The sequence below is a fragment of the Theileria equi genome (assembly GCF_000342415.1).
Source record: "Theileria equi strain WA chromosome 4 map unlocalized gcontig_1105316255033, whole genome shotgun sequence".
Classification (NCBI taxonomy): Eukaryota; Apicomplexa; class Aconoidasida; order Piroplasmida; family Theileriidae; genus Theileria; species Theileria equi.
In genome coordinates, this window is record NW_004668228.1 from 650,381 (window position 1) to 673,401 (window position 23,021).

The following is a 23,021-nucleotide window of genomic DNA, read 5'->3' on the forward strand; positions in this document are numbered from 1 at the left end:
CGTCTTCTCTGGCTACTCCGAGTGCTCGACTCTCTCAGACAAAAGATGGTATAAGGTACATGAATTAATCTGAGTATGTGCATGCTAAATCCCAGTATAATCCAGTGGGAAAAATCATGTATAGATGCCTTGTTGTAATGATACAACTAAATGTTTTCCTATAATATTCGGAATTTTATCATCAAAACACTGTTATTGTACTACAATGTTTGACTCTGGCCAGTTCAACAGAACCTCTAGTCATAATAATCATAGCATCACCACTCCCCTTGATTTGTGTAATACCATAGCGTACCACAAACTTACTTTATAGCCCTTAAAAAGGCATTACGCAATAATAAGAGGCGATGGGAATGAATGTAAACGGAAATACTTCCACAATTGAGTTCTATGGAAAAGACGGCCACCGGAACTTTGGAAGGGCGTAATCAAATCAACATAGTGGTTCAATCCTCGAGTCCAGAGCTCCTGGTCTAATGTAAACGATAGACAATGCACGCTATAACATTAACACAGCATGAATAAGAGCTGGAGATGCAGGAATAGCTCGGAATAATCCACCAGCTTACACTAGCGCATACAAGGAGAAACTTTTGGCTACAAAGAAGCCATAAAACCGGACAGAGTCTACGGAATCCAGGGGAATGACCGAGTTTCGTGGCGATGTTTTAAAAAATTGGCACTCTGGGTAGCATGTGGAAAGACAAGACGAATTCCGGCGAATGTGTACCGGGAAAAGCGCATCATACTTTATGAGAATGGAATTTCAGGGGAATTTAGTCTTTTATTTCCCCATTTGCGGAAGAGCGAGAATGAACTCCCCATATGCGAGTTGTTTCATTCCGTTTTGCGGCTATTAGTCTTCTGCATAATGATATCTGCCAAGCTTGTTCTTACTGCTTTGTTTGCCTCTGTGGCCCTTGCTTCATCTAGTCACTTTGACTTGAAGAAGTCCAAGAAGACTGGAACTACCCTCGGTATCTTCACCAATCACATTTACGGTGGATTCAAGGTCGCATGGTTCAAGCCATATGTTGGTTCTAATGTAGATCACGTCTCTTGTGGTGACCACAGCTTGTGGAAGGCCAAGCCAGGTCAGATCCTCTACGAGATGCTTTCCACTGCCAAGTGCCACGATGGCCACTTTGCCGTAGCCGTCGCCTTGAATGCTGACCGCACCTTTGAGACTTTGTTCCTTGAGTTCGACACCCATGGAACTTTGCTTCACGAGCACACCGTTGAGAGTTTCGTCAAGGCTCTCCACAAGTTCAAGGCCTTCGATTTGGTCAAGTCAGAACTTCCAGTTGATTTGCCTCTTCACTCTCTCTTCCTTCACTTGGAAGATTTTTATGATAAGCACCCAGAGTTGCTCACTTCAACTGGTGATGCTGATCTCTAAGCACATCTTTAGTCTGGCCACTGTCCTGTGGATACTCTCTGCTTCTAACACCAAGACGTTCATGGGTTTATACTCTGACGGTGTTCTAATACCTTTGTAAGTTACATTTGTGGTAGATATTGTGTGTTTTGTGTCTGGACCACTGGTGTTGGCCGTGAGAGTATTATGGATGCATGTCAGTCTTTTTACAAAAAAGAATCCTTGATATAAGTACACATGGAAGCTAGGATGTTTCCCTAAATATTGGGAGCATATTTTGCTAAGTTGAGACATTCCTGGGGGAATAATAATGCAGAGGAATGTGCACGATTAGACCTCGAGATTAGACATACAAAATTCTGACAATGTACACAAGTAATGTCCATCAGGAGAGATCAGCCAATAGTAGGCTTGTGATCCACAGCATTTTGTATAGACTCAGGTTTGATGAGTTTCTGGAAAGGTTGAAAAAGGATAAAGGAATGCTAAGGAGGATGAATATAATATCCACCGAATAGGAAGGAACTTTCTTCTAAACGTTAAAATGTTATACAGCACGCGTGAAAGGTAAAAGTTATTCACCTCCAGAGAAAAAGCATGAGGTACTATAATCTTCCCGGGTAACTTCATACATTCCATTAATGATAAACATCTGAACAGTGAGATAGTTTATGGTAAAATGATTTAGATGAAATTAAAATCTTCAATACATTGCTAACCACTGATAATGTATCAGAAGATACCACAAAAGAAATGGAGAGGAGATACAGAAAAGGCAAAAGGGCGCATGAGAGACATCGTGATAGGAGGAGTCTGGAAAGATCAAGTGAACTTAGCACATGAAAATATCCAAAGGACGAGATAAATCGACTAGGCACTAACAGTACAGATGTTTAAACATAATTTTCCATTATGGCTGGCATAACAGTGAACCATGCTGATTACGAAAAGCAATAACTTAAAACGCACGGCTACAGCTGTTGGAATTGCACTTATTTCTACACGGTTTACCCGGACCTTAATTCATTATACTGCATTATTTACCCAAAAAGAGTTTCTGGACGATGAATATAGTTGTTAGTGTCGATATAATTAGATAACTCTGGTCCATCCATCTTCTTCTTGAACGGTTTTGCGTCCTGTACTTTTGTTTAATGAGAGTGGAGTCATACCTCTATTTTTCTCCCTTGGAGCTGGTTTTTTAGTTTCTTCAGTATCATCATAATCGCTTTCGTCTTCTTGGGAAGAATCTGGATTTTGAGTGTCTACACAAGTGTTACATTACCTTGTTGATTGGTGACGCACTGATTGTTTTGGCATTTTTCGAGATTGCTCATTAGTTCGTTTGCGTACGTAAAGTCTCCATTTGCACAAGTTGAATGTAGCTTGACGAGAATGTTCGCGATCTCCACCTGAACATCGCCTATGATAAATGACTGGATAAACCCACATCGCTGCCGTCTTCCAGGGTTACAAAGAAGTATTCATCGAGTTTATCGACTAGGATGTCTTCAATTTCATCCCTGTAGACCTCTTTTCCTGAAAAAATGGGTGATTAGGTGCCTAGAGCGTCAAACGGAACAAATTCGCGGACATAAATGTATAATTGATTTACTTGATATGCAAAAATTAATAACATGTTGAATTAGATCGTCTTTCTTCTTTTCGCTGTCAGATCCTCCCCAATTGTTCTCTACCGCGAGGTTCAGAGCCGTCCTGAAGCAACATTTATGGATAGATGAGCTTACAAACCAGCAACTGAAGACTTTATTACATCCCAGAGTGAATACCTCTGCTGGAGTAGACATTTGCGATTTGTAAATATACAAAATGATAGCCTCCCATTGGGATCATATGCTAGTGTCCACTTGTATTCTTGAATCGGGTCATGGATTCTTATTTACGAAGGTGGGTCACAGTAAATGTGCTGGAAATAACTGAGTTTTGTATAATCCTCGATAATGATACCTAAAAAGATGTTTGGTATATAACAAGTGAACAAACATATGAGTACTAGGACCAAAATTTGCGGTCCAAAGTAATAGTTCGGGTTTGCCATATATCTTCCAATCCAAGAGGTATAAGAAAACATTGAAATGCACATCAAAACTATTATAGTCAAGGCCTAAGCAAAGTATATGTCTGGGTGTTGTGGACGTACCAGTTTGGAAAATGGTTGTGTTTTCTCCAAAAGTTGATACTGAATGGATAATAGGATTAAAATGATTGTGATCCCTAAGGGTGTAAGCTCATTTTGCGAGATTATTGCCATTGAAGACATTATAATCAAGTATGCAAAGGGTCGTTTCCGAAGTGCAATTAGCAGAGGAATCGGATACAAGAAGATTGCCACCTGAATGCTTGTAAATGTGTACAAAAACATACATGATTCCTGAATATACTAGCCTTGATAAATTCGATGGGAAGCTAAATGATTATATTTAGTAGAGAGCAAACGTACCAATTCGTTAATGTACCAGTGGAATGAGTAGTCAACCGAAGGGTGGACATCCAGAGTACGATATGGATTTTCCAGGTGCGGAAATGCCGAATACTTTAATAGGTAGAGCATTGAGAATATAAAGAAAATGGATGGAAGGATTCGTTTTAGAATGGAAAAGATTTCTTCACGTGTGATTGATCCATCAGTAATGTGTATTTGTTTGTAAACCCTCAGATAGACGATAGGAATAACCACAGTCAGGAACGTGTATGATGAGTTTAGTATAAACAATACTAGTACGAGATCCGCAACTAGTGTCTTGAACGATGGTTTGCTGTCTGATCCCGAGGCTATCCAACTCAAGTAGATCGAGAGGCAAAGTAGAAAGTATTTGTATCCATCCGCATTCCCTCCATAGTTGTATAGGATCTAAGGGGGTATGATGAAGAGATAAGAGAAACATACACTTGCTGGGTTAAGCAGGTAGAGAGTCAATGTGAGAAGTCCCTTAGAGTTGCGAGATTGATTCTACACATTACCATGCGATTTGTGTTTGACGTACCTGGGCAGTTTCTGAGATGTCTATTCTCTTTTCATCATCCTTTGTAACACGAGAAATGTGATTTGATATTCTATATAACAGTAGAGCCGCTAGAATATCTACCAATAATATGGAGATGGTCATCAAATGCTTTACAGAAACATTCGGAAAATACAAGATGATTTGATTGATAATATTGTAGAAAATTGGTCTGAATTTTGTGTATCTCTTTAGATTAAGGCTCCTGGAGAGCGCGATATACTCGTGTATGTCGCGCGCATTCCTCAAGACTATAAATGGCAAGCCGACGCCTAGCCTGGATAGAGCTGCAATTATTGCCACTCGAATCGTTATGATAAACGAAACATATGGCCAAATCCTACGATCCTTACACATAAGTGCTAATATATACGAAGTGAGTGTGTGGTTAAACGTTATCGGACATAATAAGTTCGACAGATATTCCCCTAGTAATACAACGGATATAATGCAAAACAAAGTCGGCGACAAGAAGGATTTGCACAACTTGAGTGAAAATGACCCAGTGTCCGACATAAGGCTTGAGCATGTTTCCCTTGGAGTTCAACTCTCTGTATGTAGATAGCCAGAATACAAAGGATAACACCTTTGCCAATGACTGAGCGGCTGTAAAATGCGCTACAGCAGGCACTACTTTGTCCTGTATCATATGCATTTGAGAAAATAAAAAAACCAACCGCTTTCTGGAACATGAGAAGCTGAGGAAGTACACAAATCGTTTCCACATATAGTGCGAAAACCCAGCTGACATCGGTTATAAAGGTGTGATTTAGCGATGGATGAATGAAAATCGCCAACAAAAGGCAAGGGGCTACCAGGTACTTATATTCAAGTATATCGTCCTCATCTTGATATGTGTTGTTGAATCTGACTTTGCACAAGTAAACAACATATCCAGAAAGTACAAGGCAGATAAACTCAGAAAATTGGTAAAGAAAATCTCCAGAGGAGTCCGATGGAAGATATCTGTAGAATTTGTATGAGTGTGTATAAACGATATGAAACGCAGAGAGTATACTAGTCCGGATGTCAAGATACCACTTTAAGAATTGACAACTATGGAGTGGTATGGTCGTACTTGTATACAATAAGCTTTCACAATATAGCAGTCACTACTAAAGTCTTCCTATAAATTCACAATTTTCCAAGTAGAGATCTGTGTTAGTACTTCCAAGCTAGTATCTAGATTACCTCTGGAGGACCCATTAAATCTGTCTAACCCAAGGGTCTCTAGAATTCTTATATAAATGATATCCTGCGAGACCAACTGCGCCACTTCCACCAAAAACGCCTGAGGATATTTTAAGGATGAATCCAATAGGTATAGTGGCAGCAAGTCCAACAGAAGCTTGAGGTTCACCAGGTCCAGGAGCAGGATCGTTAGGAGGAGGTTCAACTTTACCTTGCTCGCCACCTGGACCAGGTCCTTCAGCAGCAGTACCTTTTTCTTGAGGTGGATTGTCTCCATCCTCGCTGGATACTTTCTCAATGCTCTCTTCTTCAGTTTTCTCTCTATCTTGAGATTTATTTTCATCATCCACATCAACATTAGGTCCAGCAGCAGAACCAGCATCATGAGCTCTCTCAGGAGGTCCTTTACATGTTTTATAGCTGTTGCACCCAGGAAATTGTTTTAGTGCATCCACAAGTTGTTTAAATCCGTCATCCTTACAGCTTTTGATATTCTCCGGGTCATTGGTTATGCTAAGGACCCTTACCCACGTATTGCCAGCATTTTGTTTGAACCACTTGTTAACAGAAGGGTTTTCCTCTTTTATACAGATCAGCTTGGGATCATTCCCCGTACAATAGAAGGCATAAATCCTAACAGGACCTTTAATGGGAAATTCGCGTCCACTTAAAGTTATGTTCTTTCTATTCTTGAGACAATTACCACCAACATAATACTTAATGCCAGAAAGAGTTGTTTTACCGTCAATATCATGTTTATAATATTCAATAGTCTTAGCTACTTTATTGCCGGTAACAGTGACTTTTCTTTTGCTATTGTTATGCTTGTAACAACAATACTTGTTATCACCGGTGGATACACCAGAGAGAATACTCTTAGAATGAGACTCTGTAAGATTTACGGTGACAGATTGATAATATTCACAATTAAGATATTCCAGTGTCTGTTCAAGGTCATCACCTTTGAGTTGAGATGTAGAGCCTTTATCATATGTATTCCAGTCAGTAGCAGTTCCTTTAGTTTCACGATACTTATAATGCCCTTCTTTATTTATTACCTCTATAAGAAGAGGTTGATTGTGGTCTTTATCTCCGGAATGATACCATACTGAATAATTATTAATAGGTTCTTGAGGTCTTACATCATTTATATCACTACCGCCATGTCCATACTTAACTTCCTTAACATTAAAAGGTCCTCCAATAGATGGCTTATGTATGTACTTGTAGAAGCCGGAATGTTGAGGATTTTCTTCCCTTTCCAGCTTAACTTGACCTCCAGATCCATCAGGATATGTATCCGGTACTGGTCCATCTCCAGCGACATTCCTCTGTATGTCAATGGTGACAGTAGGCAGAGAGTTAGTCATTCTGGGCTACAGCCTACAAGGGTCAAGTCGTTGATTTCCCAGGTACTCGTTCATCTTCCATTAAGCCTTGCCATTGTAAAAAGAGGTATTACCAACAAAGCTTAAAACAGTATCATTTTAGACAGCATTCTCTCCATTCATTCATCCTCTCTCACAACTAGCTCACCGTCTGTCAGAGAGAGTATCCACAGAACAAGATGAACAACTATCAACACAGTCTTCAGTAGTACTGTCTAGATGTTACAGTCACGCATTCTTCTGACTAGTAATCTTTAGCTACCACTCATTGAATATAGCTTGCACTGGGACCAACATTACCATCAAGTTATAGCTCATTCTTTCAGCAGTATTACGGGAAATTTGCTCGGTTGATGCTACACATTAAACTTACCCTTGATGAATTGTAATGGACAAGAGCCTTGCCAACAAGAGGATCAAATAAGATATCATTGTTTGCAATGAAATCCCCTTGCAACTCTTTGTGGATTCCATACAGTAGATAACAATGAGGAACGACAAGACACTGATGAGTGAGGAGAGTGTGAGTAAGAATGAGAAATCTCCGTCTGAAAAGATAAAATACATGAACAATAAAGCAACAAAGAAGCAGACATAGATTGAGATATGTCCCCTGTTTTCGCGTATGACCTTTTTGGTCTTTTCGCGCACGCTTTTAGGCAACGCCTCGTTCAATTTATCCATTTTAGCGAGGCTATCAAATCCCTTGCTGGTATATGAAGGAAAAAATAATTAAATCCTTAGATATCTACTGTGCATCGAAAATTACAAATTCGAAGACATGCAAACCAACCACCCACGTGCTACCCGGTGATCCGAGTACACGATACGCAACACCTCAAATTCAGTTCAGACAGTCGATTCTAACTGAAATTTCATCAAATGATGCTGTAATACGGCATAATATGTTAGATATTGACATGAAATGAAAATATGTTTGGAGAGATAATTGGACTCCGTCAACAAAAGTACTGCAAAAGAGAACAATCACATAGATAAAGAGGAATCAAGTTATAAATATCCGTTTAAATTCGGAAATATGTACCTTTTTGTTTGTGTTGGGACATATAACATAGTCGTTACCGCCATTATTGCGATTTAAAATGTCGAGCGCGGCTTTTGAGATAACGTATCCGTCTGGAGATGCGAAAGGAGGATTTGAGTAGTCCATAATGGCACCAGTTATTGGACAAATGAGGATAGATTGGAGTTTGTGAAGAGTAGGTATCTGTTCGACATAACTTGACCATTCCGGTAAGCATGATGGGCAGGTTTTACTCTTGCCGTCACGGCAGCCTTTTGATTTGATAGCACTGAATCCAGCCTGAATGAGGTCCTCTAAAACAGATTTTTCCCGGAACCCATACAGGGCTGTCATGTCCCTTTCAAATTCTCTAATCAACATGCTCCAACGATTGTCCCCAACCAGAGGGATATACCTGGCATGTACCGCAGATCCTGCACCGTACGCTTCATCTCGTGTGCTTTCTACTATTTCATCGTCTAAAAGTGTGTCAACGGTGGTAAAGTTTGTAAGTGTGCTCATCTTTTTTGAAATTGGTTCCTTTTGTATTTCAACCATTGGATTTCCTGCGTAAAAAATCGCCGCCGTAATAATTTTTTTGGCGTCTGGGCATCTATTTAAAACATCATTCGTAACGTACTTCCCAATGAGTTCCAACATTTCATTCATGTTGCTACTGTCAAACGCCATTACGATCTTTTGTAGCCTCAATTCATGCAAGAGAACGGATCCAACCTTTGCCAATTTTTGTTCGTTTTCTTCTGCCCATAATAGAGCAGAGCTAATGACATGTTGCTCTAAATCACTCTTTATCCTGTTAAACGTTTCAAAAAGCTGTAAATCTACGAGTTTTTCAATTCCTTCCGCCTTTACTAGAAGGCTAACAGTATCCGAGAAGCTTTTTTTGGATAGATATTCCCCTAATATCCATGAAACTCGCTTTCTATATGTATCAAAACAGAACTTTTGGTTTTTTTGGCCCGTATACAAGTCTGGTTCGTTCCTGAGTTCAGTTAGCCTTGCGATAAGGTTGTTCATTTGGAGGTCTAGTTCCTCCTCTATATTAGAAAGCTCATTTTTAATATCGTAGAGTCTTTTCAGAGCTCTTTGAAGCTTGTCCTTCGCCAGATTCCGATCTTGAATTTGTATCAGCCGTTTTACTAGGTAGGTTGTGACTATTAGCAGTTTTTTATCTAGCAAAAGCTCCACATCTTTGATGCCTGTCGTTATAAGTTCTAGAGGAATCGAAATTAGTGATTTGTCAACTATATTGATGCTTCCGGATTCATTCTTTGAAGGGATTGAGAGATCTTTAGTTATTTTCAAGTCCACATCTAAGGCATTTTCTTCTACATTTTTCATTTTACTATACATTTAAAGTGCTGGTAAAGGAGGATGCGCGGATTCAGGTCCCCATCCGGCACACATTGCAGAGATAGACGAACGCGTACAAAAAATAAATTATTCATCGTTCGCAATTTTGCGACTTTTTACGAGATTATAAATATAAATCGCAAACAGTGACATGACACCGATAGATGCCGCTAAGAACGTGATATATAGCGCAACATCATAGCCACAGGAGATGTGCATTGCAATTCCTGGTAATATTGTCCCTCCAATGTATCCGAAGATGTGATATTGGCACATACAAAAGCCAGAAGCGGTTGGTTTTAAGTAATTTGGAATGCAGTTGATCGAAATAAGGGTGACAGAAGGTAGAATACATCCTCCAAAGAAGAGGATAAGTGAGACAGAAGCAATCAACACCCCAGGACATGGGAATATCAGTGTAGCTATACCACTCACTAGACATATTATAGCCCAAAGAAGTAGCATTTGATTGACAAGAATAGGGCGAGTTGGAAAATGTGCAGTCAAAAAGTCAATGACATATGAGCCAAATATCACACCCAACACAGGGGCTGTAATTGAAATAACAGAAAAAATATAATGCACAACCCTTTCAGCCATATCAAATCTCGAAATTGCAATTTTAGTCATCCAGTATTGAATTGCAGTGACCTCAAAGAATAGAGAGGACATCGTGATACATGAGTATATGAATACCTGATTTTTCAAGATATAAGCTATCCTTTTAAGCGTTGAATCCAAAATATCAACATCTACATGCGTAGGCACCTTAATAGTGGTATAAAAACTATTGCTTCTACGCCTCCACTCGTAGTATGATGCATTTTTGCTAACAGCAGAAAGGGCAGATATTTCCCTACTACTTTGGACTTTGGGAATGTTTTTATTTGAACATGGTCCCAATGAAGGCGATTGATTCACTTCACAGTCAAAGCTGTGACTCTTGAACACCACATCAGAAGAGTGAGCCTTTTGTGGACAGTGTAGATCCTTGAGGCTTTGTGGATCCGTGAATGTTACAACATCATTGGAATCCGAATTTATGTTCGGATCAAAGTTTACAAATTTTCCAGGTAGAATCGAAAATAGGTATGTCAATATAAGAACAATTCCAGCTTGTGTAGATATACTGTATCTCCACGACCAGTCATCGGTAAATCCAAAGAATGACGTAGCTGTGTAGCCAATAGTAACACCCAAAATAATGGATCCCTGTAAAATTGCCATCCACAAATTCTTACTAAGTTCGGGAGCGAATGTGTCTATCCATACCGGTGCATAAATTATGAAAAATGATTGGGATGTTCCAATTAGAATTCTGGAAATAAAAAATATAATCTTTGAATTTGCTGTTGCGAATAGCATGAGAGCGATAACATTTACTATCAATCCTATTGCAATGACAAGCTGCGTCTTAAAATACGCAAATATTGTTCCAACGAATGGAGACAACAGGACCAATCCTAGATAAGGAAGAGCTCCAAGTGCACCGAGCTCAGTTTTATTAAAGTCATAAGGTTCTTCAATCCAGTTTAACATGATAGCCATAGCCCCAATGTCGTAGTTTAAAAAGACCTGCAACGTGGCAAATACTAAAAAGGCATAAAACCGCATCCGATCACCATGTTTCTCATCTACTTTTGTGGCATCAACTATGCATAAGTTGCTATTGACTTCTTCTACTCTTTCCTCCGACATCCTGACTACAGGGATGTGAAATCCAAACACAAAAAAACGAATGTGCAAAACGCAACAGTGATACGTATTTTGTTCAAGAAGTGTATCGATGATTCAGTTACCATGTCCTCATAGTTTCGTGACGGGAAATCTGTAGAGCTTGAAAAGTGTTGTGGCACAAAAGACAGTGAAGAATGAGTGATAAGATCTTCACACAGCCATACGACAAACAAATGAAAAAACACTGAGATTGAGTCAAGTGTACAAAAGACCTCAATTTGTAAAATATTGACGGAGCCTACTCACCAAACTCCTTCGCACTATGTCGAGATCAACTTTATAGGGCATAAAATCTCTTCCGTTTACAGACCGTTTTTGTAGCCAAAACCGTTTGTTTCTCATAAAATTTATCTTCTTATGGGCAAAATGTGATTTTCTTTACGTATTCCCTGTGATCTTAGCGATGAGGGCCGAGTACAGACTCACGGACCCCAGGGTATCAATTGTTTTCACATTTGGTGGCTCTCTGACCTATTTGAGCTTAGTATAGTTTACACTTTTTATTTTTGTACGATAACATTCCCTCAGAGTCTTTTCCAAGTTTTTCCACGCCTCTCCTGACCTCCTTTATGCGCGTTCACATCGTTTACACGGATTTGTCTGATGGATTTCTAGTATCTGCTAAATATATACAATAAATGAAGTTTAGTAGCCCTTTTCATAGCATCCTCAGTATGTTCCACCCCCGGGGCCTTACAGTGGAAAATGTACCAACCGCTTGGGAAGGTCGTCGCTTTTCTAGGTCCCCTTGTCTCTTTTTTAGCCTGGGAATATGTAGTTGGTTTGTAGGCATCACCTTCAAAGTACGTACAGATGCGTAGGGCATTCTTGATGTACACGAGTCGTTGCCGCTTATGCCATAAAAAACCCTAATACCTCCTGGTATTTGCAGGTATAGGTGTTGATTTCCAGCCATAAACACATAACAATAATCGTACTTGAAAATAGACCTGGTTTCTTGTCACCACAACTTGTGAACAAAATGGGTGCTATGCAGTCATCCTGCACTAGGATGGTGAATATTGTAAGGCCAGCTAGACCTGTTTTGAACGTGAGGATTTGCGGTCAAGAGGGCGCCGGTAAATCATCACTAGCCCACTATATCAAGTATGGGAGGATGGCTACCACGGAAGACTCAATGAATGGTACGTTTAGTTTTCAAGTTTCTAAGAGAATATTTACCATTTCCATTGCATTGAATGTATCGATCGTGCATTTTTTTTGTCTGGAAATAACAACAAATGTCTATGTAGATGCTGAGATGCATTGGATCATTTATGGAAAACATAAGATGATGATATGGATATCGGATTATGAAATCTCAAAAATGGTTTGTATTAATTATACATCACTACTATCCATCTAATTGACCATTGTTATATATGGATGGAGCCTGATTATTCGCGGAGAACATGCATGCTAAGCTTTATCGGATAAAACTAATCTGTAGGTTTCCGATGAAAGCATAGTTTGTGACGCTTTGATATTTGTCCTGGATGGAACAAACAAGGAAGAATTCCAATCGGGTATCTATATTTACGTAGACATATCTCAGATTTGTTTAGCAAAAGAAAATTTAAACCAGCAGTTGGAGAAGACAGTTGGAACTCCTACGCTACTTGTCTTTGTCAACAAGTGTGACGACCCTTCATTTGGGAACATTGATGAAATCTACAATTTTTTCGAACTCTACAACATTATAGATCGCCACGTGTAAGTCGGTGTACTCATAATAACTCATTTGCAGTCGCTTGTTTCCATGTTCTGCATCCACCGGTGAGGGTATAAAGGAAGCCATGGACTGGCTCTGCCTAAGGTTTGAGGCAACTGATGAAGGAACCATCAATCGAACAAGTTGGTTTATTATTCTTCTTCTCACCTACAAATATTACAGAAACGCTCTAAGTTCCTCGTTTCACTGATTAGTTAAAACCTCTGGAGTAGCTAAATAAATATCATAACGCTCGTATTACATGTTATGTGTGCATCTTGTCCGCCAGTTACCGTCAATGTGTGGGAGAGACAAAGCGCCAGAATATAATTCGTACGACTGGATTCCACAGGAAATTTATACCAAATAATTTTAATATTATCAAATTTGGCAAGGTCATTCCGGAAAAATGGAGGATGTCAACTACGTCTTAAACTGTTCGACAATGGGAGAGAATGACAAGCTGCGAGTTATTCTTGATATCATTTAAAATCTTCCTACTGGCTTACAACACAAATCTAAACGCAGTTTATACTTCACATTCTGGATTTTACGGCAAAGTCCACTGGAAAGGTACCGGGAGGTACGGCACACTTAACTGCGGTTTGCATTTGATACAAAACCCATCATTTATAACACCAAACACACGCTATGGTGGGTTTAGCACTGACACAAACTATGTAAGGGATCATAATGGTCTGAGTGGACCAACAATAAGAGATGGAATTGCTGTGCGTTGGAACAACTCAAGAATTGGCGGAATTAGACTCCACGCTTCCATTTATGACAGACTAATTTACGCGAGGAGGAAGAGAAGAGTGGCATATAGGCCAAAAAATGTTGATTCTAACTCTGAAAAGAAGTCTGAAGGGAATGATTCCATGTCACTACGTAGGAAGAGATTGGATGATGGAATTTTGAGCGCAAGGGATCCTAAAAAGACTACAAAAGAACTAACAAAGTATCAAAAACTCTTGTCAGATATAAAATCTTGGGGAGAATCAGATGATAAGGATAAAAGGGACATCAGCGAATTCATACTGGACAACCTAAAGGGGTATCCATTGGATCAACCAGTGGACGAAATAACACCCCAAGATATTTTAGAGATGTTAGAAGAACAATTTGCAAATGAAGATGAACGAGAAAGTGACTGGAAAAGGCACATTGATACTGTAGAAGAGGAGGTTGTTCAAGAGTTTGAATCTTCAGATTTGCGTCCAGTATATACTGATGTTTCAAAGACAAATTTAGAAACATTAGCTAGTGATGACAAATGCGGCTTTAGATTTCCCATTACAGGAACTCCTGACGAAATATATTCCGATGAGAATATTTACAAATCTTGGGGTCGTACTCTGTTATATCCTGTACAGTATACTAACATCACTAGGATTCCATACGGTTCCTATAATGATACACATTTAGATTTAGAGGATCTCATGGTTTCGACCAGTCCGTTGGTTGATAAAAATGAGATTAAAACAAAGTTAGAAGATATTCATCATCAGCTGTTTAATAATACATTGAATAAGGTTATAGATGAAACAAAGTTCGACACCAATAACGTTAAGGATGATCCAAGTAACTATAGATATAGATATGCTAACGTAGGCAACAGTTACAAGATATTAAAGAATGATTTGCTAGCAGCTAAAGCTGAGAGACAGAATGAAATTTTGAGGATACTTAATCCATATAATCCATGGGATGAATACATAAGGATTAAAAAGACAAAGGAATCATCCCTTGATGAATCGGTTGGTGTTAACTACAAGGTTAAATTATCTGATAATATATCTGTTGGTATCGATTCTAAAGGTTCAGATTATAAAGTACCCAGCAATTTTATAAGTGATTATCTTCACTATTTCCTTATTCTAGAAAAAGACAAAGAGATGATAAAGGAATTCAAGGATGGTAATTTTATACATGACATTTTAAGATATTTTGATACCTTTGTGGTTTATAAAGAACCAAAAAAGGAAGAATTTAAGGATGCGCAGGACAGGTTTTTTAAATTTTTGTTTCCATCGTTGGATGGGTTTCCAAAGCCTCCAGAAGAGGGAAAATTTCCGATCACTCTTACTCCAAATAAGGAAATTAAAGACTACCGTGTGAACATACTTGGTGCCCTGGTTGCTCTGGAAAGATGTCATAGCATAATAGCAGTATATGAATCAGATATTTTTTCGGAACAGAGGTTTGGAGCAATTCTAAAAATCATACACACTGCCCTTGAACTTGAGCTGAAGAGAATAGATTACGGTATAGTTGAGATGGAACTCCTTGATGTAGATGATGACTGCACAGATTTTTGTAAGGTGGATGGTTCGTTTTTAGCTGCATTATCAGCAACTCTGGGCGTATGGAATATTAAAAAGGGTATTGAAGGTATAATAGAGCTAATTATGTTACTTACTCTTAAAAATATGCATAATATCTCTAGTGATGATTTGGTAGTTATTTTATTTAACATTTCCAATTTAAACACACTCCCACGATCTATTTTCATAAAGTTTTTGTCTAAAGCTGCGGATTTTATTCATGACAAGCTTAGGGAAGACATATTAACGAGTGATTTGGATGAGAAAGATACTGAGTTTTGGATGAATTACGAAACAGCATCAAATATGTTGAATTTGTTTGTCAGGTACAAGGGTATATTTTCTCCAGAATTTGTATCAAATTATATTCACTTGTACAAACGCCAGATTTTGGAAAGTTTTAAACGTGAGCACGTAGATAAGGATCGCAAAGCACATGATATGTGTTCATTACTCATAGCCATAGAAACTTGTAGTTTATCTGATCAATTTGAATCACTCATAAATGCTTTAAGTATGGATTTTTATTTTCAACACCTTGATTTTACATCAACAAGCGCAACAACAATATTGAATTCGTTTAGTGACAGAGATGAACTCCAAAGATTAGTAATTCAGAGAGCAAAAAGACGTCTAATGGAATTAAAATATAAAATGAGCCCATCTCAGATACTGGACGTTTTGGATATATATTTTGACGCTATCAATACGTCTAGAATCCAACCTGATCCGATTTTCATTGCTGGAATATTAAAAGATTTTACATTCTTAAAGCGCCCAAAAACGCAAGAACTTGTACGTGCCGCTTCAACTGTGGAAAAATTCTCCCCTTACTTAACTAAAAAGCATCTAGAGGTTATATTTGATGATTTTACGACCGAGCCATTTGTACAGGATGTTTCGGAAGATTTGGGTCTTTATGGAGAGTATTTGAAATATCCCTTAGCTAGCCTCGCCAAGGTGCTAGAATCAGCTGCTAAATCTAAAATAATTGTTATGAGAGCCTGGAAAGACTTGTATACACTAATAATCAGGTTCAAACATGTAATAACCGTTGATGATGCATTAGTTATAATGGAATCTTTGAATGTAGCAAATTTTTGTAATGTAGATGAAATATGTGATGTTCTGATTGACAGAATATGCAATATTGTAGAGGTTAAAGAGAATGTGGATTATGCAAAAGTATTCAGAGCTATGGAGGAGTCAATTAAATTGCATTTCCAGCCTGTAAGATTGCTCCGTTGGCTCATTTATGCCAGTATATATGATATTGACAAGATGGATAAGGATGCAGTAGTGGATGAATTATTTGGTAAAAAAATGGAGTACGATGTAGACTTCAGAGGGTGGAAGCGACCTGTTACTACCGATGAGCACGTGGAGAATATATCTGTGCACCGAAATTTGCTAGTACCTGTGGAGATGAGAGGATCAAGAGTTAAATCCAGTGATGCTCTAAAATACTCGCTGCCGCAATATCCATATGAACTTAAACCACCACCTGAGAAGGTCCTGAATACACACGGAATATCAAGCGAACGAAGGGATTCACTCATAAGAATGATCGGTTTGATAGTTGATTCTGGTTGTATATTTGAGGAGAAGGACGCTGCTTTAATTAAGAAGTTTTTAGAAATGAATAATATTCCAAAGACCGATGAAATTTGGAACAAGGTTTTAATTCCCAAGTAATTGTTATCTTTTGCAATATTTATCTCTGCTACGATCTCTGCTTCTATATCTTCTTTCACGATCCATACTTCTGTCTCGTTTGCTATATCCTCTGTGTCTATGTTCTTCTCTATAACGGTCATGTGTGCGATGTCTATCTCTGCTCCTTTCGCGATATCTATTACCCTGCGATACATGTCCCCTCCATTTTTGTCTTGTAAACGATTCGTTTGCGTGATATCGTTTCCAGAACCCAGAAACTGACTGACAAAAATCAACGTGAATCCTACAAGATTGTTTTTGTCACAGATACCAAACCTTCTATCATCTATTAGGACATTTTGCATCTTAAAGTAGGCTTCGTTACATGACTCTTCTGTCTCGAACTCAATAAACGCATATTGTAGGGAGTCTCCAGTTACATAATCCTTGATAATATCGCATTTTTTGACATTTCCGAATCTGTGCGGTATCATAGACAGGTATTATGAAGTAACCTGGAAAATATAATCTTTAAATCACCTTCTTCTGTAACAGGATTGAGTTTACATACAAAGAGGACGTTTTTTGGTGGAGCAATGTCCGCATCTGGAATGTCTCCGAGAATCTCCAAAACGACTGCCCGTGATTTTGCTTCTCTGTTTCTAATTTCTTCCAATTCTTTGAACTCCTTTGCGAGAGCTTCTCTCTCCGTAGGAGACAGATCCCCGGCATCTGCCATTGTGGATTTGTAATGAGTGTGCGGTAAGAAGAAACAACCGCACACTGAGGACCTTCATTTGATGTAAATTACATTTTTGGGTTCCACATGGCCTCTAGCGCTGTAAGTTACTTGACAGCGTTGATGAAACATCTCAAATATACAGAAGCGTAGATTGATGCTGGATTTGCAAAAGTTGCAGGAGAATCTACCGGAAACGATTTGTGCTAGTCCAATAGATGACGATATATTTAACTGGCAAGCCGTTATATTAGGTCCAGAAAACACAGAGTGGCAGGGAGGTTAGTTCTTGTTCCTATGTCTCACAATGTTTCAGGAATTTTTTCATTATCACTGACATTTCTAAACGACTATCCAAACAAGCCTCCAAAGGTCAAGTTTTTGACAAAGATATTCCATCCAAACGGTACTTTGCCAATCTGATTTTAAATGTACATACAGTATACCAAGACGGAAGTATATGCTTGGACATTCTTCAGACAGAGTGGAGCCCAGTATTTGACGTTTCTGGTCTACTTATTTCCATACAGGTGTGTGAATAAACGTTTATATTGAGGGTTTTAGTCTCTACTCAACGACCCCAATCCAAAGAGTCCGGCGAATAATGAAGCTGCAATGCTATTTGTAGAAAATCGCAGTGAATATATAAGAAGAGTTAAATTGGCTGTATCTGAGAGCATAGTTACCGCAGAAGCATCACTAAATACCACGGAACAAATTTAAAAATGAGTAATTTTGATGAACTCATGCTCCTTGCAATAAAGGAGTTCAAGAGTATTGAAGACATCTTACAGCATTTTTTCCGATTTCTTGGAAGGCATACTGATTTTTATCATACCCTATTGAATGAGGAAGAAATTGACAAGTTTAATCTCCATGGTTCAAATGTAAATTCCAAAGGTTTTAAGCCAAACCATATGGTAAAGCTTGTTAATCACATAATCCAGGACAATCTAATTCAATATAGAGAAAGATATCAGCCTTATTTGCTGAATAATAAACCAATGTTGCATGCTCAAGTACAGCCTAAGGTCACCAAACCACAAGGTAGTAACTAATTGCACTTATACACATGTATATACAGAGAAAAAACAAGTAACAAAAGGATCCACTAAATATACACTGAACCCCTGGAATGGCGGGGTCACAAAAACGTATGCATGGGCTCAGACGATTTCAGACTTAACAATTGAAATCATATCAAATGAAATACTATCGACAGATAACGTTAAAGTTTCATTATCTAGAGATTCACTAAAGGTTGTAATTTCAGGTATTACTATTTATATAGTTTTCATTATACATAGGAAATACTATAATTGACGGGCAGTTTTGCAACAGCATAAACGCAACTGATAGCATGTGGAATATAGAGGATAGGTCACGCATAGTCCTATCGATTGAAAAGGCACAAGAACTTTGGTGGGATTGTGCAATAAAGGGAGATGAGACTATAGATACACAAAATATAGAATCTGTAAAGCGTATAGAAGAGTTTTCATCCTCAGAACAGCGTGAAATTCTGAAGCTAATGGCGGAGAATAGGAATAAACAAGCATCAAACTTTCCATTTTAGCGTGTATATTGCAGCTAAAGGTTGTAATTAGTTTTAAATTCCCTGAATTTATAAACTGGGTTATAAAATTTATAGTGTGGTTGTTTCACATTGGTAATTTCAAAATTGTTTTCCTTGTATAGTTCTCTGGAAATTTTTTCAACGAATATTCCATGGGTGGTATTGACATCTACTGAAATAAATGGGAAGAAGATAATGTACATGAGAGAATAATATATTGCCAAATGGGAAAGTACGGACCAAATTATACTGGAGAGGGTAGATTCGCTACTTCTCCATTTCCAATATTGTGGGCATGCAGCAAAGATTGCTGTTGGAAATGCCCATATAATTAGCGAGAAGCATTCTACACTCCATGTATTGTGTTCACTCTTTGAACTCCTTCTAAGAAGAATAAACTGTGACCTTAGGTAGTTGAGAATATATGATACAAATAGCGCTAGAAATGTGACAACACCCTGTTGCTTACCTTTCACCATAAATAGCAACAGTAAACACGATGTAAAATTCACCAAATCACTAGCGTATTTATTTGCCAAGTCGATAGTTGGATATTCCAATACATTGCAGGCTTGCTCATGATCATACATGAATAGAAAGGCCACCAATAATTTCAAAGTTGGCATTATATAACATCCGAATATGAAGAGTACATTTGGAATTATAACTAGTGAATTGATCATGTAGACGCTAAGAGTGAGACTGAATGATACTTCTTCACCCATTTTAAATGATGGAGTGCTCAAACGGAGGCCATTATTAACTATAGTTAGCACTTTATTCCTTCCACCGTAGTTGTTTAAATGTGCTAAAATTATGTTTAATGCAAGATTTATTACCTTTATAAAGTAGTTTGAACACATTATATACCCATCTATCACATCTCGATTTACAATATTAAACCGGTGTACAGCATAATTCAATGACATACTCACCAGGCCACTACCTAGTTCAACAAAGGAACTCAAGAGTAATATTTCTACCAAATGACTCATTGTTGTGTGCATACTATATGCGGCATAAGGTACAAAGAATGTCACACTCCATATAACCAATATGAGTATCACTGTAATAACAGTAAGACCCATTTTTTCCTTTACTTTTTCTTCATATCCTATATTTTCCCAAATTACCTTATCTGGATCCACATTAAATTCGTACAACTTTATATTTCTATGCCTGAAACTATTCAATACATTGAATTTATCATTATAATTTTCAAATGTGATGAGTGCTTGCCCTGCTCCTCTCAGATTTTCCATAATCTCATAATATCCTTGTAATTTACCAATATTTACCTATATAAATTATACATTTGCATATATAAACTAACGTATTGCGATTCCCTATCGGAGGACTTTAGTTGATTTGCGAAATTTAGAAATTCATCAATTTGTTCTTTATACTCTCTTATATCATAGCAAATTGTAACTGAATGTACCTTTACATTTGTGGCATCATATATTGCGTTTTTCACATATTCTTCGTCTGCAATTGATTGAGATAATCCCTTTACTATCAAAGTGAGATGTTTCCACTGCATGTTATTTTTGTAAAATAAATCTATAATTCTTCTCTGGGAAACCATATAAACTATAGTTATACCCATTATTACGAAATATGAGAGATACATCACATGGGATATTTCTCTAGAGTATTTTGCAAGGTTCCATTCTATGGCATCATCTACGCTTTTAAAATTTATAATATGTTCAGATAAACCAGTTGTTACATTTTTACCGAATAAAACTGATATCAAATTTTTTGGTGCAACTTTGGGTTTGAATAGAAACTCTATCTCGAATGGTTCATTAAATTTCCTTATCATTTCCGAACAGGGTATATGAGTTTGTGTCATGCTTATAATGAATAAAAATGACATTACCAGGATAATAAACTTTAAATATCTGAAGTATAGCATCAATCCAATTCCTGAAACGTTCTCTTTTGATAGATCTATTGTTAAGTTATAGAGTGGAGATCCGGTTGCTTCTTCATTTCGTAGCATTTTTTTGTCGCGATTTTCGAGTCCATCCACTACATTTAAATAAACTTCCTTCAACTTTCTCCTTCTGATCAGTAATCGAATCAACAGTACAAGTAAATATGTTATTATCAATACACACAGTACATTGAATAGACTGGACCACCAAGATGCGTGAATTAGATAACACATTTTTCCATCATCACTTCTTTTATATCCCTTTGCGCATTTAATGCAATACTCTGGGAGTTTGAGTGGATTATCTGCGATTTGAGCAATGGAATCGCTCACATCTTCATATTTACATGAGATGCAACCGAAAGTTTGACATGGAAGACACACATTGTTATTCTGGTCAGCGTAATGCAAAACAGGGTTATACAAATTGCAATTCTCGGCTTTTGAACATACACCTACGTATTTCCAGATTGCGCTGGGAGCCCAGAATGGACATTCTGGAGGACACTTCGCACTTTCGTCCTCGAGTAGATGTGAAATTCCACAAGCATACATGTTACATACTTATAAAGTGTCAATATGAATTAAAATTTAACCCGATACAACATCGAGTGCACACTATTGAAACTTATTGAAGTAGTGGTCACCCGGTGGCGGCATCCTTGGCTGATAATCATTTATATGCCGATAACTGTTCATTCTGTAATCAGCTGGTGGTTGTGGTGGACCTTGTACATATGGATTTGCAGGGTTTGGTAGTGAAAGGGCCTCCCTCATTCCAGAAAAGTTGAACGGTTGTTTGTTGCCCATGTCCCCGCTTCTTTTAGCAAACGGGTTGTTATTCATGGACTCTGTATGTTGCACAGTAGATCTGATACTTGGATAACCGTTTGTCAATGCCAGTGCTCCAGGTTCAGTCCTACGTATCGGTGGTCTTTCAACAAAACCAGTGGAAAATGTTCTGGGAGCGGAATATCCATCATAATTTCTCGGTGGAAATGCCCTTTTATCTTCCACTTGTGGCCATTTGTTTCTAACAATTGGCCAGTCATCCTTTGGAGGATGCCCCTGCCCAGCTAATATTCCAACCATTCCTGGTATGTCCCTTTTACCATCACCATATTGGAGCTTGTACGGGTATGCCGGTTTGGGGTATGAATCATGATAATCTATAGAACCTCTGGGATATTCTCCGTGAGGCCCAGATGGATAAGTATAGGAGTGTTCAACGGGCCTACCCTTGTGAACATTTGTCGGATAGACATCAGGAGGATAGTCACGATTAAATGATGGGTAGCGATCTTTTGGTTTTTTAGAATGCGACCTACGTCTATGCTGGTATGAACTATCAGAGTCGTAGCTTTCATGACTCCTGTAGTTCTCATAGGATGATTGAGATGTACTTTTATTCCTATGATGTGACTTCCCACTTTTGTGTTTTCGTGCGGGAACGTCGGGTTTCTTTTTGCTCTTTCCATACATTGATTCTAGACGATCTAGATCAGACATTGAAATGAGTCCTTTTCCTATCTGGACCTTGGAAGAACATCTTTTTGAGCATGTTGAGCAGAGAAGTTCGAAACGGTCCAAATCTACATGTGTGGGTTTCTGAAATATGAATGTGAGCTAAATAATATAATATACCTTTAACAAACAAGTAGAACATGGATTTTTTTTGACCAACTTGAATAGCCGTTCCAGTACTAGCGCTTCTTCATATTCTCTATTGGATAGCCCTAACTCCTTATATATTGATTTTGCCATTGTATTATACAATTACTTTTTGGTTTATTTTAGTTATAATATGATGAAACTGCCATTTGTGCCAAACATGTAAGTCATGTGCATACGAGTACAGACGAGGCCACTAAAACACGCTACATTACATACATTTAGCTTATCATCATTATCCTTATATTTTACAGAGCATAAATTGATTTATAAATTGACTTAGT

At 38.1% G+C, this 23,021-nt stretch overlaps 12 protein-coding genes across 12 annotated transcripts; 5 read left to right on the forward strand and 7 right to left on the reverse strand.

Annotated features, from left to right (window-relative positions):
• The first annotated feature begins 838 nt into the window (after positions 1–838).
• BEWA_014660 (signal peptide containing protein) lies at positions 839–1,502 on the forward strand. The gene has a single exon (XM_004832302.1). It carries the CDS (start codon positions 872–874, stop codon positions 1,397–1,399), a length of 528 nt encoding a protein of 175 aa, XP_004832359.1. The 5' UTR covers positions 839–871; the 3' UTR covers positions 1,400–1,502.
• A 968-nt stretch (positions 1,503–2,470) lies between these two features.
• Positions 2,471–4,758, reverse strand: BEWA_014670 (hypothetical protein; the record flags this gene model as incomplete). The annotated part of the gene is made up of 10 exons (XM_004832303.1): positions 2,471–2,517; positions 2,551–2,643; positions 2,825–2,917; positions 2,994–3,094; positions 3,283–3,346; positions 3,383–3,503; positions 3,540–3,731; positions 3,764–3,805; positions 3,840–4,250; positions 4,384–4,758. The coding sequence occupies 10 exons, from the start codon at positions 4,756–4,758 to the stop codon at positions 2,471–2,473; spliced, it is 1,539 nt and encodes a 512-aa protein (XP_004832360.1).
• A 30-nt stretch (positions 4,759–4,788) lies between these two features.
• Positions 4,789–7,755, reverse strand: BEWA_014680 (er lumen protein retaining receptor, putative). Its single transcript, XM_004832304.1, has 3 exons — positions 7,354–7,755; positions 5,079–5,367; positions 4,789–5,041 (listed from the first exon to the last, which is right to left on the reverse strand). The coding sequence occupies exons 1-3, from the start codon at positions 7,662–7,664 to the stop codon at positions 4,790–4,792; spliced, it is 852 nt and encodes a 283-aa protein (XP_004832361.1). The 5' UTR covers positions 7,665–7,755; the 3' UTR covers position 4,789.
• A 231-nt stretch (positions 7,756–7,986) lies between these two features.
• On the reverse strand, positions 7,987–9,366 carry BEWA_014690 (conserved hypothetical protein; the record flags this gene model as incomplete). Its single annotated transcript, XM_004832305.1, has 1 exon — positions 7,987–9,366. The coding sequence occupies one exon, from the start codon at positions 9,364–9,366 to the stop codon at positions 7,987–7,989; it is 1,380 nt and encodes a 459-aa protein (XP_004832362.1).
• Positions 9,367–9,465: 99 nt separating this feature from the next.
• BEWA_014700 (conserved hypothetical protein) lies at positions 9,466–11,076 on the reverse strand (the record flags this gene model as incomplete). The annotated part of the gene is made up of 1 exon (XM_004832306.1): positions 9,466–11,076. One exon carries the CDS (start codon positions 11,074–11,076, stop codon positions 9,466–9,468), a length of 1,611 nt encoding a protein of 536 aa, XP_004832363.1.
• Positions 11,077–12,097: 1,021 nt separating this feature from the next.
• Positions 12,098–13,037, forward strand: BEWA_014710 (ADP-ribosylation factor, arf, putative; the record flags this gene model as incomplete). The annotated part of the gene is made up of 4 exons (XM_004832307.1): positions 12,098–12,445; positions 12,566–12,641; positions 12,681–12,828; positions 12,863–13,037. The coding sequence occupies 4 exons, from the start codon at positions 12,098–12,100 to the stop codon at positions 13,035–13,037; spliced, it is 747 nt and encodes a 248-aa protein (XP_004832364.1).
• Positions 13,038–13,281: 244 nt separating this feature from the next.
• On the forward strand, positions 13,282–16,848 carry BEWA_014720 (conserved hypothetical protein; the record flags this gene model as incomplete). Its single annotated transcript, XM_004832308.1, has 1 exon — positions 13,282–16,848. One exon carries the CDS (start codon positions 13,282–13,284, stop codon positions 16,846–16,848), a length of 3,567 nt encoding a protein of 1,188 aa, XP_004832365.1.
• Positions 16,823–17,562, reverse strand: BEWA_014730 (RNA recognition motif domain containing protein). Its single transcript, XM_004832309.1, has 3 exons — positions 17,325–17,562; positions 17,146–17,289; positions 16,823–17,113 (listed from the first exon to the last, which is right to left on the reverse strand). The coding sequence occupies exons 1-3, from the start codon at positions 17,546–17,548 to the stop codon at positions 16,852–16,854; spliced, it is 630 nt and encodes a 209-aa protein (XP_004832366.1). The 5' UTR covers positions 17,549–17,562; the 3' UTR covers positions 16,823–16,851.
• Positions 17,563–17,635: 73 nt separating this feature from the next.
• BEWA_014740 (ubiquitin-conjugating enzyme E2, putative) lies at positions 17,636–18,271 on the forward strand (the record flags this gene model as incomplete). The annotated part of the gene is made up of 5 exons (XM_004832310.1): positions 17,636–17,650; positions 17,694–17,829; positions 17,865–17,954; positions 17,990–18,078; positions 18,113–18,271. The coding sequence occupies 5 exons, from the start codon at positions 17,636–17,638 to the stop codon at positions 18,269–18,271; spliced, it is 489 nt and encodes a 162-aa protein (XP_004832367.1).
• Positions 18,272–18,273: 2 nt separating this feature from the next.
• Positions 18,274–19,124, forward strand: BEWA_014750 (conserved hypothetical protein; the record flags this gene model as incomplete). Its single annotated transcript, XM_004832311.1, has 3 exons — positions 18,274–18,595; positions 18,633–18,821; positions 18,856–19,124. 3 exons carry the CDS (start codon positions 18,274–18,276, stop codon positions 19,122–19,124), a joined length of 780 nt encoding a protein of 259 aa, XP_004832368.1.
• Positions 19,125–19,138: 14 nt separating this feature from the next.
• BEWA_014760 (conserved hypothetical protein) lies at positions 19,139–21,621 on the reverse strand (the record flags this gene model as incomplete). The annotated part of the gene is made up of 2 exons (XM_004832312.1): positions 19,139–20,422; positions 20,458–21,621. 2 exons carry the CDS (start codon positions 21,619–21,621, stop codon positions 19,139–19,141), a joined length of 2,448 nt encoding a protein of 815 aa, XP_004832369.1.
• A 37-nt stretch (positions 21,622–21,658) lies between these two features.
• Positions 21,659–23,016, reverse strand: BEWA_014770 (conserved hypothetical protein). The gene is made up of 2 exons (XM_004832313.1): positions 22,711–23,016; positions 21,659–22,674 (listed from the first exon to the last, which is right to left on the reverse strand). Exons 1-2 carry the CDS (start codon positions 22,828–22,830, stop codon positions 21,685–21,687), a joined length of 1,110 nt encoding a protein of 369 aa, XP_004832370.1. The 5' UTR covers positions 22,831–23,016; the 3' UTR covers positions 21,659–21,684.
• Positions 23,017–23,021: the final 5 nt, after the last annotated feature.

Bases quoted from the DNA above. Each gene is read 5' to 3' on its own strand.
- BEWA_014730 (XM_004832309.1), bottom strand. From the start codon at position 17,548: ATGGCAGATGCCGGGGATCTGTCTCCTACGGAGAGAGAAGCTCTCGCA. The intron at 17,290-17,324 runs GTTACTTCATAA...GATACCGCACAG, and splicing joins TTAAAGATTATATTTTCCAG to ATTCGGAAATGTCAAAAAAT. The intron at 17,114-17,145 runs GTTTGGTATCTG...ACAATCTTGTAG, and splicing joins GTCCTAATAGATGATAGAAG to GATTCACGTTGATTTTTGTC.
- BEWA_014660 (XM_004832302.1), top strand. From the start codon at position 872: ATGATATCTGCCAAGCTTGTTCTTACTGCTTTGTTTGCCTCTGTGGCC.
- BEWA_014770 (XM_004832313.1), bottom strand. From the start codon at position 22,830: ATGGCAAAATCAATATATAAGGAGTTAGGGCTATCCAATAGAGAATAT. The intron at 22,675-22,710 runs GTATATTATATT...TTCATATTTCAG, and splicing joins GTTCTACTTGTTTGTTAAAG to AAACCCACACATGTAGATTT.
- BEWA_014680 (XM_004832304.1), bottom strand. From the start codon at position 7,664: ATGGATAAATTGAACGAGGCGTTGCCTAAAAGCGTGCGCGAAAAGACC. The intron at 5,368-7,353 runs GTAAGTTTAATG...CAAATTCTACAG, and splicing joins TCCATTACAATTCATCAAGG to ATATCTTCCATCGGACTCCT. The intron at 5,042-5,078 runs GTTGGTTTTTTT...CATATGATACAG, and splicing joins TTCTCATGTTCCAGAAAGCG to GACAAAGTAGTGCCTGCTGT.